At 36.3% G+C, this 21,911-nt stretch overlaps 1 protein-coding gene across 2 annotated transcripts in view; it reads left to right on the top strand.

Annotated features, from left to right (window-relative positions):
* Nucleotides 1–21,911, top strand: part of CCSER1 (coiled-coil serine rich protein 1) — a 603,805-nt gene that overhangs the window by 477,131 nt on the left and 104,763 nt on the right. Inside the window, exon 10 of one of the 2 annotated variants that reach the window (XM_054294832.1) lies at nt 7,893–7,938. The exons of the other annotated variant lie outside the window; for it this stretch is intronic. Within the exon in view, the coding sequence (XP_054150807.1) occupies nt 7,893–7,938 (46 nt within the window). The remainder of the gene's footprint in view (nt 1–7,892; nt 7,939–21,911) is intronic. 2 annotated transcript variants of the gene reach the window in all.

The raw sequence follows: 21,911 nt of genomic DNA, 5'->3' as shown, positions 1-21,911 counted from the left end.
ATAAGAAAAACTTCCAGTGACTTTTGGTCGGACCTGTAATGTAATCACATCAAAACTGGCACTGGTAAGCACATTTATGGTGGTTTGTACAAGCTTCATATTCACCCCTTAAAAACAGGAAAATGAGTTTGGCTTGCTGGGATATTTGTGACAATGACAATTACAGGAAATAATATACAGAACTATGGAAGTGTTTATGTATTTGGAAGGATTTATATAATATGGCAGAGCAAACATTGAAGTTCTGCACTTTCTAGGCTTGTGAATAGATTTGAAGCTTGCAAAAGGGAGAAAAGTCCAAAGTTCAGTTGTTGTTATCATGTTTTAACCCCAGCCGGCAACCACACAGCCACTCACCCAGTTCCTCACCAGTGGGATCAGGGAGAGAATCAGAAGGGCAAAGACAGAAAGCTCAGGGGTTGAGATACAGACAGTTAAACAGATGAAGCAAAGGCCACACATGCAAGCAAAGCAAACCAAGGAATTATTCTGTGCCTCCTGTGGGCAGGCAGGTGTTCAGCCATCCCCAGGAGAGCAGGGCCCTGTCACATGTAATGGTGGCTTGTGAAGACGAACACCATCCCTCCAAATGTCCTCCCCTTTCTCCTTCTTCCTCCCTCTTTATACATTGAACATGATTTCATAGGGTATGGAATATCCCTTTGGTCACTTTGGGTCACCTGTTCTGTCTGGGTCTCCTTCTCCAGCTTCCTGTGCACTCCAAAATTCCCTTCCAGCATGGCAGTACAAGAACCAGAAAAGGTCTGTTTAAGCCCTGCTCAGCAATAGAACAAACATATCTATATTACTGAACCTTTGTTCTTTACAAATCCAAAACGCAGCCCCGTGCCAGCCACTGTGAAGAAAATTAACTCTACTCCAGCCAAAACCAGCACTGTTGTTCATTGTCATAAATTTCTTTTTAGCATTAATGTTGTTTTTTGTGAAACCACGGAGGGTTTTTTAAAAAAATAAATGATCTCTAGGCAAAATATGAACTGAGCTGAAAGGGTAGCTGTAAATGTGTGCTTCAGCATTATGTTCTGATTAAATTAAAATTGGAATATGAATCCCTAGGCATTTAGTTAAGCTTTGTACAAACATTTACTGCAGCATTATTTTCTGATCAAGATATAATCATCCAATGGTCTCTGCCCTTACTCTGTTGAAATTTTAGTTTAGGGGTGGTTAAGTCAAAATTCATTGTTGACTAAGGGCTTTGAGCAAGAGGGGGAACTATGTGACCAGCAAAGACCTCTTTACACTAGAAGAATGGTGTGAGTTATGTAACAATAAATCAATAGGATATGCATAGATCTATATAATGTGTATTTTTGAAGTGGTTTTTGAATGTTCTGTATGCACCTCTAATGCATATCTCTGAAGACAGTTGTGTAGGCTAAAACAATAGCTAAAAATGGGATGTGAAAAGAATTAACTTCACAAGGAGAATTATTTGTCTTTTTGCCTCCCTTGGAATCTAGTGAAGAAAGTTTCCCCTGGTTGATGCAGTGAGTAACTTCGTGCTAAATAAGAGCAGTTTTCAAAAAACTCAACAACCCAGCCCAGTATAGCCATGTCTCAGAATCACTGTGTCTGCTCCTGGAGAATATCAGATTCACCCACAGGGGTTGCTTCCAGGTAGACTGTTCACATCAGGAATGACATCCACTCCGCCTGGAAAGGTAATGTGAACTGAGAGGCACTGAGGTACCCAGGACTCCTTAAGCCATCTAGAGCCCTGTACTAAACATAGATCAGCAAAAAGTATTTTTCTGAAATGAAAGAAATCAAAATGGAGGGGAGTTTTATTCTTCTGTGACACATGTATGTGTCACAAATATATGTGGCAATTTATAGCACTGAAGGTGTCTAATTGTCCTTAAAATAGACACCAAATTGACTTGCTATATAATGCAATGAATTACTTTGTTGTTGTTGTTTTAAAGAGATCATGTATGTTTTGCCAAACAATGGCTGAGTTGGATGTCATAATTATGAACACGGTACAAGACAAAAAAGTCTTGTGGTAAAATCAATGGTAAACTTGGTTCACCTAAGAAGACCTAAATACATGGAATCAGGCTGGATCAGACTGTCAGCAGAAGGGTGGCTTTTGGCAGGAGCAAGGGGCTTAGAAAAATGGGAGAAGAGGTGGAAGTTGACTAAGTACTGAAGCTGCCCATTGGGAATTCCATCTGAATTTCCAATGCACAGCCCAAAAATAGGAAAACTTTTAGTGAAGTGTGTACAGAGGATGTGCTTTAAATAAAAAACATCATAGGCATTAGTGCCTGAGAGACCTGAAAAATCAAGTTCACAAAAGACTAAAATGAGCAAAGCAGGGTGACTTTAAAACAACTTGTGTAAAACTGAAGGCAGGGATAGCAAAGTTCAAGTCCCCTTAAGTCAAATCTCCCAAAAGGAGAAAGAATCAGGAGATCAAGTGAATGAGCAATTAATGTAACATAATGTCTGTAGTGGGAATGAGATGTCTGCAAACTAATATTATTTTCCTATTAACTTTTTGTATTATGTTTAAAAAAAGTTTTCTTTAAGTGTAAGAACAATATTTTAGCAGATGTTGGGACATGCAGGAATCATCTACAATTTATTAGAAATTTCTGCCTAAGCAATTTGAGCTGGTCTTTGTTTCTCACGAGGTTGTACAAGGAAATATTCAAGTTGGAGGGAAGCTAGTTGTACAGAAACATTCCTTGGATTATCCATTTGAAACAGGTATTCTATCACAATCAGGTAAGGGACTGTAAGTACCCAGAAAGATGGTTACTCCCTTGTCTGATTGTATCTAGCTCTAATCTAGTATTGTAGTTTGGCCTTTATGGGACTGCAATCCAAACTCTGGTGTGAAAGTGTATTTTAGGATCCTTCCCTTATACGTGGAAGCAGATTGCTGAAAAGTGCATGTAAATGTTGATTGAGAGTTGAAAGTGTGCCAAGAGACTGCTAGTAAAATATTTACTGATAACTTTAGATGGAAATACGTCTTCCTTATTGAGCTATAAGTTCACTTTGGAATGTGTTTTGAGGAGAAACATATTTATATTAATATATCTATAGTCTACGGAGCCACATTTGCTCTTGGGGATATTTTCTTTTAGTAATTTTGTTCATGCCTGGCATAGCTTTCAAAAAAATGAAAATAAATGTATGTGATTATGTGGTATCATCTTCATTTGCATGTACATTTAAATATTTTGGAATTGTGTGAAGGCCTTATGTTATTTTATGCCACCACAGGAACAAAACATTTTTTTCTTCTTTCTTTGTTAAAGGTAAAGCACATTGTGATCTGAAATCTAATAAGGCAAAAAGACACAAACGATAAGCAGTTTTTCATCAGAGGGAACATAAAGACTGAATGTTCGCCATTATTAAAGTTGGATAATGCTATAGAAGAGATTAAGTTGTAAACAATTCTCTGTGAAAAATAATGGGAGGGGGGATAATTTAGGTTTTCTTAGCATTTTCTAATCCTATATTTCTAAAAAGTTGAGCTTGCCTTTAAAATGCTGATGTTCCTCTTTAATACTACTGCTTTGACTCTGATTTTTCATTTCTATTTATGCAGAGGATTTATTTTCCAAAGTCTCAAGTTCTCCCCCTCTCTGTATTCAACTTGTCAAGATCAGCCTAAAGGATGGATGGTTTCTACATAAGTAGAAGTGGTCTCAGCACTTAAAATTTTAAATGGAATTTTTTTAAAACATTTTTAAGTGGGATTTTTTAAAATTAGAAATGTAGTTAAGGCTAAAAGGCAGTGTATGAATTCCAGACAGAAAACAGGACAAAGCCATTGTAACTGACATAGTCCCGTTGAATCAGCTCACACAAAAAATAGACCATGTGACAAAAAGCAGGTTTTTCTATCAAGATCATAAAAATCTTGAAACCGAAATGAGTTCAGGTTGAATGTGTACAGTGAAATCCAATGATCAAGAAGGTGTTCATGAATAAGTTTGTTGCACTAAAATTGAAACTTTGAAGAGAGAACCTGAAGTTTTATAGAAGTCTGCATCTCTTAGAATCTGGTGACACCATGTCTGAAGACATGCTCATGTAATTATATTGAATTAACTTAAAAATGTAAAACCTTTTCAGGGACATTGCATTGGAAAAGTAGTAGATCCTTCTTCAGGCAGCTTTTACTGAACTCAGTCCTGAGCTCAGAGTAGCAGCAGAGTATTTGTGTGTCACTTCATTGACACATCCTCTGGTGAAGTGCTGTGTAATGCAAGTGAAAGCCATCGCACCAAAGCACATCTTACCACTTTAATACTTACTCTCTTTATGAAAGAAACCTATTCTGCTCTTACAGCAGAATGTGGGAGTGATGTAGCAAGTCTTTCTGTCTGTAGGAAATCTTTCAGTGGTATTTTGCCATAATGTACTGATGCGAAATTATCTTTCTTAACAGTTGTGAGATCAGTTGACTTTTGTTTTTAATGTGGTAATAACTAAGACTTCAGTATATCCTGTCTTCTAAGACTGTGCTTTTTAGTTCATAGCAGTGTTCTGAAACATTCTGTGGTATAGGTTGGATATCTGTGACGAGAAAAAAGGGATATGTTTGTATTCAAAGTTCATGCCAAACTGCTGTGTGCTAGGGAAAATGTTGCATATCATGAGTTAGCCTCTTTTAAAGTCATAACATGGGGTTGGGATGGTTTAGAGGTTTTGGGTTGATTAAGGGGGATGTCTGGTTTTTTTTCATATACCTTTTAACCATGTAGTAGGTGGGTTTGTGCTCTAAGGGAAGAGAGAGCATTTGTTGGAAAAACATTAATTTGATGGGTAGCAAGCTCTTCTATTTATTTCAGCATTGATTGGTCTGTTGTCAATACACATCTTAGTGGAGATTCCTCATAGAAAGTGACAAAAAAGGAACAACAGTATTTGTGTAGTTATGCAGTAGAGGGGGTATTTATCTGTATTGATTGTTTCATAAATTGTAATACTCAGATTTTCAAGTTGCTCAAGGTGAACCCAGAGGACTTCAGTCACTATATTCAGTTACTATCAGATGAAATCATAACTTCAAAATTCAGACAGATGTAAGAAACATAAAATTGGTTAAGTATTTTTAGTGAAAAATATAATACTTCTTTGAACAGCAAACTAATACATACTTGGATGTTTTGCTTTGTTGAAGAGGTGGAATTATGAACCCTTTTCACTTGGACTTCCTTGCTACTGTTGTCCCAGAATAGCTACAGTCATAAATATTTAGACTGGTTGGTGTTTTCAGTCATTACTTTGAAAAGCTGACAGTAACTTTTGTTCAGCGTGAGGATGTGAGAAACAAAACAGCAGTGGGAACTAAATGCCATATTCCCTTGCAGAGTTCATTGGAGTTTTCAGCGAATACTTAACTGCGACTTCTGACAGAAACTGTGTCATACTCTCACCTTGACAAGATTAAAAATTGATAGTGTTTTCAAAAAGAACTGAGTTTTGTAATGTTCTGATTGCATTTCTGAAAGCTAAGTGAAAAGAAGTTAGGAATGAGTGACTGAAGCAATGTAAACGGAACAACTGTGTATCTGCTTGTCTGGTGCATAAAATCCACATTCACTTTAGAGCTGTCTTGGGTAATCAAACATTCCTGCATTAACAGTGAGGGGAGGCTGCAGATTTGTTGTATGAAGGTAGAAAAGATAAAAGCCTCTCTTACTTTTCCCTTTTGAGGAACAAAGACTGTAGCACTGAATTGCATGGCACAGGAATGTATAGAAAAATTTGTCTGTGCCCTTATTCCACTGGGAACATGGGAATCTATGCTAAGCATGAGTTTATTAGCTGGTTAGTGCTTAGTTCAGTATCTGATGCTGTGGTAAATATTAAATAAGTTAATCTGAGTTCTTAAGCCTTAAGCCACCCTGACCCTCCCAGGCCAGCAGGCAATTCAGACCGAAATCTCGATATATTTTATTAAAAAGGCTATAAGATGTAGGCAGGAATCAAGACCTGAGCAGGTGTATTTTCTTTACATACTGTGTTCATGTGCAAAGCAGTCCTAAAAACTGCCCTCATTGGCCTTCTGAATAGGCCAGGTGTTATAAATGAAGCATCCTGACACTTTTAGAGGCCTCCAGATCTTGATGGGTACCTGAAGTAATCCCATAAAAAGTATGGGGCTTGGGGACAGTGCACTTGTAGGGCACTGTCTGTCCAGGAGGAAAGGGCTTTGAACACTGCCTGTTTACATTTTTTCCTGAGAAATAGGAGAGCTTACTGCTCTTTCCTGTCAGCCTGGCAAGCTTGAAAACAAGGGGTGAAGCTAGTGGGTTTTTGGTGTCCCAGCACAGGTTAACCCCAGCTTGCCCCCTTGGCTCCTTGTTGCTGTGACTGTGACCTCTTGCTGCAGTTTCAGGTGGGAGTCTTGGAGTGACAAGCTTGAGGTATAGTGAGACAAATGGTTTCTGCTGAGCTACCATGCACTGCATGAGGCCACAGCATGGCAAGCTGTAGTCTCAGTGGCACAACATGATATACAAGTGAAGAATAATCCAATTTATTCTGGTTTTCCTTAAAATGTGGTATGGGAATCAGTAATGTAAAATTGTCTCTTCTACAGGGCTCTCTAGATATGCATATATATGCTTCACTCATCCTAGATAAAGGAAAATGGAATTACACAAGAGCTGGAAAAGAAAATTATCTCCAAGAACCAATGCCTAGCCCTGTCTAAATGTCTGGTAAATCAGTTCCCAGCCTCGATTTTTAAAAGATGATGAAATTCAAAATGGAAGACAAAATCGACTTAAGACTTATAAGCTTCAGGTGTTTGATCAGTTATTTTTTAAGGCAATGCTTCCAAGTATTACTGTCATTAGTCCTCCTTGGCTCCCCAGTCCAAATGATCAGTGGGTCCTTTTACCTTGGGAGGGAGGATGCTGTCTTGGACATCAACTCAAAACAAAGGTCTGATTCATTATCTGGATTCAGAATGAGACAACATTGTTTTAATGGTGCTTTTCAAATTTTCTATACTTTCTCTTTACCTAGTCATCACCTTTCTTTCTGTTATTAGTTTGTTTTTCTGGGATTGATTTGTCGGTTTGGGAGGGAGTGGGCTGAGGGAGATTGTGGGAATAGGGTATCACACTGGGAGGAGATTTGCCTACAGATCTTAATTGGTGTGACTTGCTTGGTGTTTGGTTCATGTTTTGTTTACATGCACAGCTGGTATTTCAGAGATGTGTGGTAATTTCTGGCATAATGCAAAGATGAAGCACTCCATCTATTGGAAGAGCGTACTGTGTGTATTGATCAGGGGTTTAATAGAGCTGCTTCCTGTCAGCTGGTATAAAACTGACCCAGTGAGGACATCTTAAAGAGAGAGACAAGATGAGAGGAAGTGGCAGGAGCCAAGCAGTACTGTGCACACTCTCCTTCCTACCTGTTTGAAATGGACCTTCAAGCAGTGACAGTATCAGCTAAGACATTGATGTCATTGAGCCTTCTTGTAAGGCTCAACGTAAGACTCTTCTTGTAAAGGAATTCATATTAATATATACTCTGTACATTGTCTTTTCCATCAAATTTAATTTTTGACAAGTGTGAGCATGCCTGTCTTATGCTGATACTTTTTTCCTGTCTTCTTTCTTTCTCTCCCTTTTCTCTCTTTTTGGTTCATTGTGTTCACTGATGGTTGGATTACTCATAGAACGTTCCCCACTATAATTTATGTTTATCTGAAAATAGGAACTGCAGTTCTTCAATAATAATAAACTCCTCTATCTAAACAGTCTCTATTTCTATTCACTGCCTTCATTCTCTTCATGTCCTGTCATTTTTTTCATTTGCTGCTGCTGTTAATCTGACATCCTTTGCTCCAAAAAAAAAAAAAAAATGTGTTTTATTTACAGGGCACAGCATTGGGAAGTGCTCCTGTACCTTCTCGCAGGCAATTATGTGAGTCTCTTAAATTCCGCTCTGTGTTGTAAAGATGACTATGTGTTCATGTGCTGTAGCATGGCATGCCAATCTAGAGTTAATGCCCTGAGGTCAATATTCAACCACTGGCGTTGTATATTGCCTGTAATGTGTTTGTAGCTAACAGCTTCTATTGACCCCTTCTTTATTTCTTCGTTGTGTTTTGTTCAACACATCCTGAAATGGGGCTGCGCTGTGCACTATAGACTTGCAAGCAGGGAAGAAAATACCATAATGACTCAAAGTCTGGAGGGGAATAATGTTACCAGATCATGTGTGCAACATTGTAATGAGTAGTATTGTTAAAACTAAAGAATCTCTTTTTCCTAGTCTTCAAATTAATTTCTCCATTGAACAGATTTAAAAAATCTGGACCTCAAAAAACAAAGAAATGGAAAATCAAACAATATGGTGTAAGGCAGATGTTACTGAGACAAGTTGTATTCCTTATAGGACTTTCCTTCTAATTAATTTGAAGAACAAGTCCATCTGCTGAGTTGAGGAGAAAAGGGAACTTTTAGAAAGGGATTTCATTCATTTTTTTAAGAATCCATTGGAATTATTGATGATAAATTACCTTTCTTTAAATTAAAATAAATTCCCCTGTCATTCACCAAAACCCCAAGAAATCACAAACAAAATGTGCTATATATTTTTTAAATGAAAAACAAATAAGAGAAAGGTTTGCATTCTAATTCCAGATGATTTTTCTGCTGCATTTACAGTGTTTGTGTGTGAGTGTGCATATCGAATATATAGACCCTCAGAATACCATCAGACTTTGAGATGAGGACTTTCTTACATTCCTTATTTCTGTCTTTCTCCTCCTACCTTGAGTTAATTTCCATCCTAAAGACATTGGTGTCTTCCATATGCATATAATGAGCTACAGCCATGCACTGCATTATTATAATTACTGTGCACTGCATCACACCGCTGAATGTGAAACAGACTCATTACAGTATAACATTACAGGCTTATTCATAAGTACAGTGCAGTTTGACTGATGCTCCATTGTTGGCAGTCTTGAAACATGTTGCTTGCGTAAATTCACTGGTGCTGCTCTTGTGTATTCCTAGGAAAACATAAGGCATTTGTCTGTGAGTGTGGGTCTTGCAAAATAACAAAAATATGATCTGTATATGATGTCCTTTCTTTTGTGCAAATATCTATGATGTTCATATCCAACTGAGAATATCTAAGGGAAGGAAAAAATACCAGGATGTAGCACTCTTCATGAAATATAATTGTGCTCCTATTACAGTTATTAAAGGTGTGGTGGAAACAATAAATATTATCACTGTGTCCTTCAGAAAAAACAATGCTGAAGTTATTTTTCATCCAATATGTATGCCACTTAGCCATCCCCTAAAATGAAAATTTGAATTTCTGGCTGGCTTACTCTCATTTAAATTGGTCCTGCTACTAATTTATATGATTAACAACCTCAGTGATCACTTTGGGAACACATTGAAACAACATGCTTTAACATGCTTAGTTATAAAAAATCAGCGTGTCCAATTCCTTCCTTGTATGGAGCCTCTGTTTAAGGTGAATGAAGTGTGAGGGATTTGAACATAAGGGAAGGTGTGGAAAGCACAGAGCATATTTTATCTGGCAAAGACAGATGTGTAACAAAATGAAGATGCAGAGCTCTGAAATACACAGAGGAATGGATAATGGTTGGGTTAATTATATGTATGGGTAGGCTGGAGGAAGTGGTCAGAATTTCCACTTTTTCTTGATGAAGTAAAGCTAACATTGCTGAAATGGTGAGATGTGAGAAGTTTAAAGCAGCATATATAGAATGTGTCAATGGCTTAACTGTGAAGCAAAAGGAAAAAAAAAACACCCTGTAAATAAGGGAACTCATCATATCCAAGTGATAATTTCAGCCAGCTGACAAAGATTATATGGAACTATGAATATGTTGTGGTTAAGTTCTAACAGGAAGCTAAAATTAGAGCTTGGGCATCCTCAGCTTGTCCTCCAGTCATTGGGAGTGACTTTTTTGGTCCTTGCAAAGCATTGGATTTACTGTTCATGTGCCAAAATGGGAAATGAGGATGTGTGGAAATCCAGAGCAGCAGTGCTACTGAACTAGTGTTGTGTCCTATTACACTGAAAGGTAGCAGGGTTGTTTTATTCCAGTTGCTGTGACCCTACAGTAACTCTACTGCAGTGGAAAAGGCAAGAGTAATCTGATCTCAGTTCATGCGAGATATTTTAGACTACAGGGCACTTGTGGCTGCTTCACCTCCAGAGTGACCAGGGGGGCTCAGTGGTGGTGTTGGAAGGCACTGGGAAGTCACCTCTGGGCATCGAGAGTTGTCGAGGACATTGAGTGGCTTCTGTGCCAATGCTGTGTTATGACATTTGCTCTTGGAGCTCAGAGTCCAGAGGAGCCGCTGGTGAAATGTGGAAAAGCAAAGAGTGCTTGAGACTGAGTTGCTGTTTTATAAGCCATTTTAAAATAAATTTCTACTCATGGGAAATTTTAACACACTGGCTATAAACTCTGAGACACTGAGTATAATGATAGCAAATAAATTACAATATGGGAGTTAAGTTTCCTTTCCACAAGATAAAAACTTGTCTTCTGAATTTGAATAGATTGCAACTTAGTTTCTATTTTACAGTAAAGCCAGGAGTGGGGAAAAAAAGGAAAGTACAATTCAAACCAACAAAAAATATGAGAGCATCTGTAATTAGCAACAAAACAAGATGCAAGGAGCAAGGATAAACTGAAAAGGGAGTACAAGGTCAATACAGATGTCCTCAAAAGTCTTAATGATAGCTGTCTGACAGAGCTTTGGTCATGGGAGTGCTGCTGATCTAATGGCAAAACACAGATTTGCAAAATACAGTTATGACTAAATAAAATGTAGTATTGAAACAAAATGTAGCTGCATTTTTTTTTTGACAGAATTGCACTATAATTGCTTTAGGGAGAAGAAAGCTTTCATGGTTTTTCCTGTTGCTTGTTCATCATATGGAGTACAAGCACAAATACGCCAGTGAAATACATGGAGTAGAGTAAACCCCACAATTCTGAAAACACATATGTTTGTTGCAAGATTTCCTTCAAACTGCACCCTTGTCCTGCAAAAGTATATGTTAGAGTAAGGATTGTAGGTTTAGATCAGGTGTTAAAGCACAGTGAATCTTGCACCAGATGACAGAGTTTTAATATTTTTATACCTGTGGTCCTTTTTCTAAGGACCTCAAATATCCTCAGACTGAAAGTAACTGCTAATTTAATGTGACAACTTTTTAAAAACATATGTTATCACTTACATGTAATTTGGGAAATGAAAAATGCTTACCTGTTTTGATTAGCACTGTTTAGAAGAAATCAATAGCATAGAAAGAGCCTTGCTGTAGTAGAATAGAAACTTGCTATAATGTTCATGAAACAGAGTAGGAAGGCATCAAAAAATCAATACAGTTATGTGGTACCTGACAATCAACTTCACAGACAGAAAAAAAATTAATCAGGTGCTTGAAATAGCCATATAATATCCAAAGAATTTCCTCCCATCTAGTGTTAAGAAAAGTGCCAGAACTGAGTGTAGCTAAACTAATCTTCTAAGCTTGGAAATTCATGCAATAAAACATTAAAAAATAAACCAACCTGATATCAAAATTCAGGGATTCTTGGCTGGCTTATAAGTGGTATTTTAATGTTACACTCTCACAAAGTTTAATTGATTAGGACAAATACATCAGGGTTTTAAATTGTGGTGATTTTAATGACAGCAGAAAATACGTAGAACTGAAATTAGGAGAGTTAAGTTCCTAATGTAGACAATTGTACTTGTGCACTGTCAAGTTATTTCAAAGCACTAGACAGATTCTTTGGTCAACCAGAAGGAGAAAACAAGGAAATAAGAAAATGCTAAAAAGTTAACTACTTTTTTGATTCATGGTTTATTGCAGAGGAAGAATCCTTTTTCAATGGAGTGGTTTTCTGATAAAGAGAAAAATCCAAGGTGGTTGTGGCAAATGAATAAGTTGTGAATGAAAAGATTTGAAATGTTTCATTTCAGAGTTTTAATGAAATTCACGATGAATAGGCTTACATACTAGGGAAAACAGAGTCTCTTGGAAAAATTACTGGCAGTCATTGTCTTGCAGAGGTGATCAAAATTATCTTGGTTAAAGCAATGCTTTATAGAAGCTTAGGAAAATAGATCAGTGTATTTTGAGCTTTATAAGGAAATTTTATCGTCACAGAAGGGTGCAACACTCACCTTCCAATCATAGGCCAGATGAGAGTTTTCCAGACTGAACATCTGACTTAAAAAAAAATGCTATAGAATACTAAACTGAGATATATATTCCATTACTGTTTGGCTAGAGCATAGAAATGTATCTGACTCATTGTGAAAAACTTCCAGTCAGGTTTTCATTCACTTTCAAGAAAATTAAACAGCTGGATTAGAAATAAATTATGTAAATAGTAATAATCCTTAGTATATATTGGTTTACGTTTTTGGCTCATAATTCTTCATTTCCAAAAAAGGCCTCATCTGACAGTGACCTGCTAAATTCAATTTAAAACTTCATCTGAAAATTATCTATTTAACTGAATAATCTTTTGATCAGTTTTTTTACCGCAGTAATATGTTCTTAGTGATTTAGGCTTATTGTAATGTAATCAAAAGTTATAGCCCTCTTAATTCCAGTGAATGTCAGATCATGCTCTGCTTTTGCAAAATGAGAAAATGCATATTCTGACAATTGTTTTATTAATATATTATTATTTTTTTTAAGTCTTTCATTTGTGGGAGAGAATTCTAATTCTTTTGACAGCAGCGTCTGCTTTCATTCCTGTTTCCATGGAAACAACATTAGCACAATGAAAATTTTTTAAAAGTGATTTTTTAAAACATTGGAGACTGGAGATTTCATTTAGCAAATTTGGAACCCATTATTAAAAACCATAGAACTTAGATATAAAATAGAATAGAAATAAAAATAGAAATAAAAAGTTTCTATGTGACAGCTTAACATGTGGGTTTTATTTGCCTTTGTTTCTTCATTCCATGATTGAAAAGAAGGATAATTTTGTTATTTATCAATTTGTGCTTGGTGAGGAAGATTAGTATTTATTGGACTGCTCTGTACAGTGGTGCCTTGAAAGCCAGTTTGATTTGCAGACTTCATCTGAATATGGAAGAAGAAAACAAATGTGTTGTTGCTGTCTTACTCTGGCATTGACCATCTTGGCTGACTTATCACTGAGCATGGAAAAATGGCTGTGGCCGTAATTTGATTAAAAACCAGATTCTGTGTCTGGTTTGAGTACAATAGCCCTTCAAAAACTTTCATATTTGGAAAAAATAGTCTGTCAGGGCAAGGTTCACTGAATTCAGGCATAATCACTTCTTCCTATTCTGCTCTGAATTCTTAGACCTGATTACACCTCAGTCAAGAGAGAGTATGGAAGCCATGAGCTTGAACAATTGTTTTTTTTCTGTTTGTTTTCCTTGCTTTCCTTTCCATTTATAGTGTGTAAAAATGAGATACATTGTTTTGCTTTTATTTTGAAAGTTAAAAGATGAAAACTGATGTAATCCATTGAAATTAAGGAGGCTCTCGCTAAGTAAATTTTAAACCACTATGAGATTTTCAAAAGAAAGCTTTTTCTGGGCTTCTTGAGCTGCCTCAACTTCCTGTAATTGAATGTTTCTGAAAATTTTCTCTTGAAAACCTCTGTAAAATAAGTAAAATTTCATTAGTAAAGACTTACTTTGAAGCAATTTCTGTATTAAACCCTTTAATATTTTGGAGGTCTGTAAACTGTTTGTTCCCACAAAAATAAGCAGAAATGTCAGCTTCCAACAGATGTAGTTTACACTCTTAAGTTGTTGGGTTTTTTTAAAATTTTTATTAGTAATTTCTGTGCTGACTATGTCTGTGGTCAATACAAAATGCAAGACAGTCTGTAGGATCTCTTTCCCTCTAGCATCTCAGAAAAAAATTATGTGATTAAAATTATTAATAACTCCTTTCCTAAAAAAACAGAGCTCTATATTTTCCACAGAAATTCCTTAAGCTTTTCCATGAACAGGGAGTTGAAAATTCCATGTCTCTAATGCTGGAATTGGTGTCTGTCACAAACAGAAGGCAGTGAAGGAAAACCTCTAGAAACCCCTTCCAGCCAAGGCTTCTGAGTCTGTAATTTGGGAAGCACTTCTGTTGATGGAAAGAAGGGAAAAAATGCACAGACTGCTGCATCTTTCAAGTTTATTTTCTGTTTTCCAATTCATTTGCAGTTAATCTAAGAAACTTTAGCTACTAAACCTAGTAATTTGTCTTTTTAAGTGGCTAATGATTGCTTTCAGGTTTTCCAAACGAGATTGACTTTTCCAAGTGGTGATACTTTTTTTAATTCTAAAAATAAGGTTAACGCAGTAAACAATTCTTCAATTAAATTAATATTTAATTCTAGGCCTAACAAAACATTTCTGATTGATCTGATCACTTTAATTCAGGCATCAAACTGAAGAGTCCCTTATTCACCTAACTCAATTTTGAGTAATGAAATTGAATCTCTGATAGATCTCCTTTAGGAGTAAACTCAGAGTTTCATTTATTCTGAATAAATTACATCTCAAAGTAATCCTATTTCTGATTAGTCAGTTATCTGAAATCTGACAATGATTTTCTTTTTTTTTTTGAGAGCTATATTTGAATTGTAATGACTTGTCAGTGTAGCCATTTGCCAGTGGAGTAATCTCCCTCATTCAGTGCTTCCCCTTAGCCCACTGTAATATTACTGCTGTTCCTGGACTTTTCCGCACAAAAAAGCATCTTTCTCTTTCTCCAGTGACCATCTATTTTGCTATAATAATAGTGATGCATACTTTCAGATTGGTTGTTGATAAATTTTGCTGTGAAAAAGTTGTCCTACTACCAGCTTAGCTGTTTGTTTTTTATAAATATTCTGTTGATCACATAGTTACCAGATGTTTATAGAAGAAAAGCATCAGGAAAATGAAGAAAAATTGCTTTCTTTGTGTCATTAATGAGAACAGTAGGGTAGAAGAAATAGAAACATAGAAATTCAAAATAAGGATTCCAGTGGAAGAAACTGATAGAGAAAGGATATGATAGAATGAAAGTGAAGAAGAGTGAATATTTCTGCTCAGAAAATATGAAACCTGAGGCTAAAAGACTCTTTCTCAGGATCTTTGAGTGTCAGAGACTTCATGGCTTCAGATACCAGTCTTCTCATTGATGTTGGAACAGGCTTGAATAAAGCAGCTTCAGGCACAATTTAGACTAAGGAACATGCTTTCCCATGTTTCTTTCATTTACATGTGCAGTCATGAAAAAAAAATGTTCCAAGATGTGAGGAGTTACAAAATCATTTTATGATGACTTACAGCCTAGACATTTGTATTTTAGTTACCTTGGGTGACATTCAGCATTTACAATTTTGGAGGCTGCATTTGCTTTTTGGTTAATCATTATAATGAATAGTGTTTTTCTCTCATGTACTTAACTGAAAAACTGTTGTATTCATTGTTTTGGTCAGTAGTTCTGTATTCAGAGGATTAATGAAATTTGAGAGTGCTAAAGATTATTTTTTAAATTACTGAAAGTCTTAACAGGCAAGTCAGTGTTCAAAAGTTTCCAAGACATTCCCATTAGCATCCATTGAATGCAGCAGAGAAATTCTGTGGAGCTGCACTTCTGCCACACTGCTGGTTGTTACATATGCGACCAGAGATAGAAAGAACATGGATTTTTTGGCATTGCTAAAGATATATATAGGCTGAGTAATGAACTATGGCATTTTTTATTCTTCTGATAATGCTGTTGAACCATTTAACATTTTTCTGTATTGTATTTAAAGCCATTGAATAGATTTTAAAAACCACTACCTTTAATCAACATGGCATAACTTTTTGTCCCAGATTTCTCTTCTGAGATTTTGGAAGTATTATTAATGCAATCTCTTTTGCATTTTATCAGTAGTGGAAAAAGCAAACCGACAGACATTTTGCTTCATGATGGTTGAAAAGAGTTAAATGTTGGAGTAAAAATATTCACCATTTCTCTGTGTCATACAAGCATGTATGTGAATGCCCTCTTTGCTGTTCTCTCCCTCACAGACAAGAGACAGTCTGTACCTTTCTAGAGAGAAGCTACACAAATGATTCACTCTGTTGTTTTCCCATAAACAACATGGCTTTTATATACTTCATAGACCACTAATTAGAATTACTTGTTTTTAATGTTTTTAATACATTGCTAATGCTTGAATTATCTACAGGTATTTATCAAGTTCATCCATAGGAACTATAAATACAATTAATGTGGTATGGATTGCTAAAAATGAATATTTGGCATCATACAGTTTTAAGCAGCATTATATATAATGCTTTTTTAATATCACCTCCATTTATTCCTAGTACACTTGTTTTCCTGAGAAGATTTTTTCCTTTTCATCCATTCATTTCTAACATCTGCAAAGTATCTGCTGCTTTGCTTTTATAGAAAAGTCAATTCATTATTGTCATTTGGTCATAGTGCTGAAGTTCAAACACACAGGGAAAGAATGAGAGGCTTTTATGTGCTTTGTTAGAGTCATCTATTGTCAGGAAATAAATATCTGCTGAATGTTTTCTGGAAGCTATTTCAAGCATTTGTTATAAGAAAATACAATAAAAGCAGTATAGAAAACCTTGTTAAGCTTTTCTGTAAAGTAACAATCATTTTTAGATCCCTTATCTTTAAAATGCTAATAATTGCCTCCATTTGGTTGTTAAAATAGCATATTATATGAACTTTGCTTCTTTCAGAACTTTTTTAAAAAGATAAGTAATGTTGTTGACATTTCCCTGTGTATCTGATCTTTGGGATTTTAGAAGACCAAAGAAAAGAGATGTAAAAATGAACATAGTAAAAGTGAACTCTACCATAGATAATAAAGATGTATGGGGGTTTTATTATTTATTTTAAAATTACATGTTTTGGCAGTGAAAAATCTTATCCCCTGTACTAACAGGATAGCTGAAGAAACCCATTGGTCATTCCCAAGCGGAAGGAATTGTTCAATTTCTCTTGTGGGGTCTGTCATACTTCTACCACAGTCTCCTGCCAGCTCTCTGGGAGTGACTCTAGACCTGGACTAGCAAACCAGAAATTAGAAATGCTCCATGGCTTGTATTGTATAAATTTCCCTCTTTCCCCTCTCTAGCAAATGGATGCAGTATTCCATGTTTTTACAGGTAAAAACTCTAAGAAGAGCTAACAGAGACCAGTTTTTGTTAGGATAGTGCATAAATTGGCCTCATGCTAGCATTTACTATTTACTCATCAGATTTTTACTCAGATCATGACCATTACCCCTGCTTATATTTAGTTGTTAGATGTAGGCTCAGACATTGAAATTTAGGGATCAGGCACTTAAGCAAACAGGAGCATGACTCCAAACAAGTAAAATGCCATCATGCACACAAACAGGTGTTTGGGAGGCAAGCACAGGCAGTGGTACAAAGGTGTGATTCACTGGCTAGACACAGAAACAATCCAGCAGCATGAATTCATGTCCTTGTGTATTTCTCCCTGGAAGACTGAGGCTGGATCAGCCTGCAATAGTCGTGGGTTTATATACAGAACAATCCCTTCTGTTTCAGTGTTGTGTGTCCCTGCCTGCTTCTGGGCTGTCCTTTCAACACAGCCAGTTCTCGCTGACTGTATTTTATCTCCTATAACATCAAAAATAGTTCCTGATGTGAAAAGCCTTATTATTCTATTTATTCATAGTGGTTTCTTTCAAAAAGAAATAAAAATCTGTGGAGGTTGAGAAAAGAGACAATACTAATGTGGGATCAGCTTGATCTGTACTTGTCACTAGCTACTGCTTTGTAATCCTCACTTGCTTACAGTTTCTGTTTGAATTTCCACTCTGAGCCACTGGTTTTGTAGATAAAACTTCAATGGAGATGATCATGTTTTGTCATTTTTCTCACTGGGGCTTGGAGAAAGCTTTTGAAATTCGAATTCATTTGGGTTTTGGCTATCTTGGCCATGTGCAGTGTATCTGATACTGTCAGTTTTGCCTACTCACCTGAATGAATTATCAAATATAAGCCATTTCTAATATTCATTAGAAAGGGTTAAGGAGTCCTCCCATGAAGAACACAGCAGCTGAGGCCAAATAGGCTTTTTTTTTTCTTTTTAATTTTTAGTTTGCATGGAGATCTCCTGTCACCTCACCTTGTTTGGTAGCCCTCAACTATGGCATGTGTGGTGGTGTGTGCATATGGATGATGATCTTGCCTACCAGTTTATGACTGTAAGTTAATTTTACTTGCAGTCTAGTTGTTATTTTAGCTTAACTGACTATATGAACCTTTTCTCGTGCAATGGCATGTGAGCATATACTGGATTCAGCTAAATATTTCTGTTGTTCTGTTCATGTTCCTTGGCTGGGAAATTTGAAAGAATGACATTTATTTTGACCATACAAAAGATGGTAAAACTATAAACTCCTGTAATTTTGTCTTTCAGCAACAGTGATTGTTTGTAAGTTGAAAATTTTATCTAACCTTATGAAACAAGCAAAGAGTCACTTCTCTGAGCTGTGTTAATTAAAACAAAGCAACTGCTACTGTAGGTTGGTAGCAGTATTGACTGTTCTTTAGCATAACATAAAAGACAGTGCATAAACCCCCCCTTTCTGCTTTTTGTCCTCTTTTGTCTCATGTGGCAGAAGTTAATGATGTAGGTGCCATAACTGGATGCCAATAGCAGTCAAATGTTTCTTTTCTTCTAGTGGCACCACTTGGCTTGACCTCAGGCATCCTAAAAGAGTAGGACACTGAGACATGGGAGTTGGGATCCTGCCCTGGAGGGCTGTGTGTCCCACTTCTCACCTTCTACATACAAGATTTATTTTTTCCTCCCTAATGTGCCTTTCAGCCAGAGAGGTGCTGGTACGTGCTTGACTTCAGAGGTGTGAGTAGGAGAAAGTGAGATGGTTTCTTTGTAGGAATACATGTTTCTCTGTTCTTGGAGCTGGGCTGGGCATGTTTCCACCCCATTTTGTGCATTTGTGTTCTTTTGCCTCAGCACTAACCACACAGCAAGAGGATCAGGGCATTTAGCTGGGTTTCATGTGAGGGAATGAAGAAGTTTTATTAATTTATAAAATATTTACAAAACTTCGGACAGTATCACATCCAGCTGTGAAAGATGCCAGCAAGTTGCAAATCCAAATGTTCTGTGAGGAGCAACAGAGCTATTGTTTTACTTAAAACTTTGAGGATCCAATAATTTCATTTAGCTGTCTAGCTCAAATATTAGTATGGGTCTCAAGATTTGAAAAATTATTTCTTTATTCATCTTTGTGAAGTAGAATCTGACTTCGGATACTAAGACAATATCTTTTATTATTTATTAAATATAATGTTGTAGTACTATAAATACTTCAAATATTTTTAAAAGAACTGTCAAATAAAGCCACAGACTAAAACAGGAATCACATCTGGACATTTTACAGTTCACTTTTACTTCAGTGCTAAAATTTAAATGCAATTTGTGCAATAAGTCATATAGAATAAAACAATAATGTGGAAAATACCCTGCAGTATTAATTCGTCTGCAAATTAATTTGAAGGAAAATTACTGAGTCTGAGTACTTTTGTGTGCCAAACATGTGTTTCATGGCCGTAAGCACAGGATGCCTCACTCCAGATTCAGCATTTACTTTTACACTGAGCCATTAAGTACAAAAGCACCCACTGCAGGAAGATGGTTTTTCCTAATGGATTTATAATGACATGAAACAAACAATCCCTAAAAATACATAACAAAATAATTACAGGATGAGGTGCTGTATTGTTACATTTTCAGGTGTACTGTTGAATCAGTTGCCCTGCTTCTGAATTAGGTGGAAAATAAAGCAAGACAAATATGAAGTAATTCTTCATATTGCTTTATTTAGTAACTGTTTGAAGACTGATTTGGATTTTTTTTCCCTTTGAAAAACAACAGGCAGAAGGTAATTTAAATAGTGTAATTTATCTTTGATGGATGATGTATTTAAAGTAGCTGGAAGCAAATAATTGGAGCATGTAGCAATTAACATTCTGATCCCACTAAGGGAGCTGCATGTGCTGACCCTCACCATCCAAATGTGACTCCTAGCAGGTATGAGGTCTAATGCTAGTTTCAGCTTCAAAGGGAAATTGTTGCACTTTTCTGTGCTGATTTGCAGTGAAATGCCAAATGAATCTACAAAGGGGTTTCTAGCCCATCCAGACTAAGGTGGCCAAGTCTTATGCTGCAAAAAAATCCACAAGCTTTTGGGAAGGCGTGAAAGGAGTCATGACTCAGTGACATGTCAAGCCCTGCCCTTCCTTAGTCTAAATAATACAAACTGAGTATTATCTAAACCATGATTTACAAAAATCCTTCTCATTGTTGATGTGGAGTCCCTCTACAGGTACCTTGTGGTTTTCCTATTCTATTAATGCTTGGTGGGGGAGCATCAGTGGCAGCAGAGGGACTCTGCTGGTTCCTTAAATGATTTCCTTGAGGACAGTACAGCTGTAGTACAAGTTGGTGTTACAGAATGGCCTTTTGGCTCCCCTGGAATCAGCCACAGCCAAGGAGACAATGCAGGTCCTCTCAGGTAAACAGAATACTTCACAATCAGAGCTCTGAAGTGAAACACAAAATGTGTCATGTAGTTTTACACTCCCGGTTGAAATCAGTGATAAGAATGCAAATCTGTAAAACCAGACAGAGTTGTTACAGTCCTATTTCCAGCACATACTTTGCAAAGGCTTTAGGGTGATTCACATTACAAAATTTTGCATGCTGGTTTCACCTTGAGATCCTGACGTCAAATGTATTAAATACTTATTTGTGCTTCAAGCAAACATTAAGAGCTTTCTTCAGACCTAGCTTAAATTTTCCTCTTTTTTTTTTTTTTTTTGTCAGGTAGCCGTGGAGATTTTAATTTTGCTTTGAATTTTGTATGTTCATTGCAAAGTTAATTATAAACTGTAAATTTCTCAATGAGAAAATTAAAATGCCTGTTCTTTGTCGCTTTACCTTGACAGTGGAATACTGATCCACGGATGTCAATGATTTTAGTATTTGGGCACTGACATTCATGATTCTAGTTCTACCAGCATTTTAATGTTTGGAAGTTTGGGGTTTTTTTGCTTTTTGTCAGCCAGCTAAATTTTTTCCTTAATGTTTTGCATTTGTGGGAGTAATTTTGAAAGTCTTGACATTTATGAATATATATTTAACAGGTTTGAAGTTTGACCTTCTTAAGACCAGAAGCTCATAATAGGCAGTTTGATTGGACATTGTCATCTTCTTATAACTTGGGATAGCTTATGATTTTAGTTAAATTTTGATGTATAGGATTGCTATTAATACGTATTTTATGTAATGACAGAACAGGGGAAGGACTGTTCTCTGCCCAGATCAGTGAATTGCTAAATTGAAGGAGAGATACAGGTGTTCTTGTCCTTCTGATTTAGTTGAAGAGCTTCACTAAGTCCTACACAAAATAGGGTTGTAAATAATTCCTTTGAAGTGTGAAGAGTAACACATTTTAAATAATGTAACAGATATAATTATATTTGAGGCTTAACATTTTCAATAAACATTACAAGTTTGTGCCCAGCTCTGGAACAGGCCTAAAAGTGAGACTATTTGCATGATTTTTCTGTTGATATCAGAAATAATTTTGGTAGTTTCCCATTCCCTCATAAATCACTCTATATAATCAGATGCCATTAAGCATACTTTAACCGTAGTTTTTTAACAGGATGAAAAGGCAGACAAAAGATGAAACACCATCTTTCATACTCCTGGTGCAGATCTGTCTGAGAGCCCTCATACAATTTTTGTGTTAGTAGTTGTGGTGTCACATCGAATAAAATGAAATCTTAAACTGAGTGTTCCAATTA

The sequence above is a fragment of the Melozone crissalis genome, unplaced genomic scaffold, assembly GCF_028551555.1.
Source record: "Melozone crissalis strain CALT ecotype California unplaced genomic scaffold, PUWL_Pcris_2 ptg000006l_1, whole genome shotgun sequence".
NCBI classification, from domain to species: Eukaryota; Metazoa; Chordata; class Aves; order Passeriformes; family Passerellidae; genus Melozone; species Melozone crissalis.
Note: the sequence above shows the minus strand (reverse complement) of the source record. Positions and strands in the feature narration are given on the sequence as shown.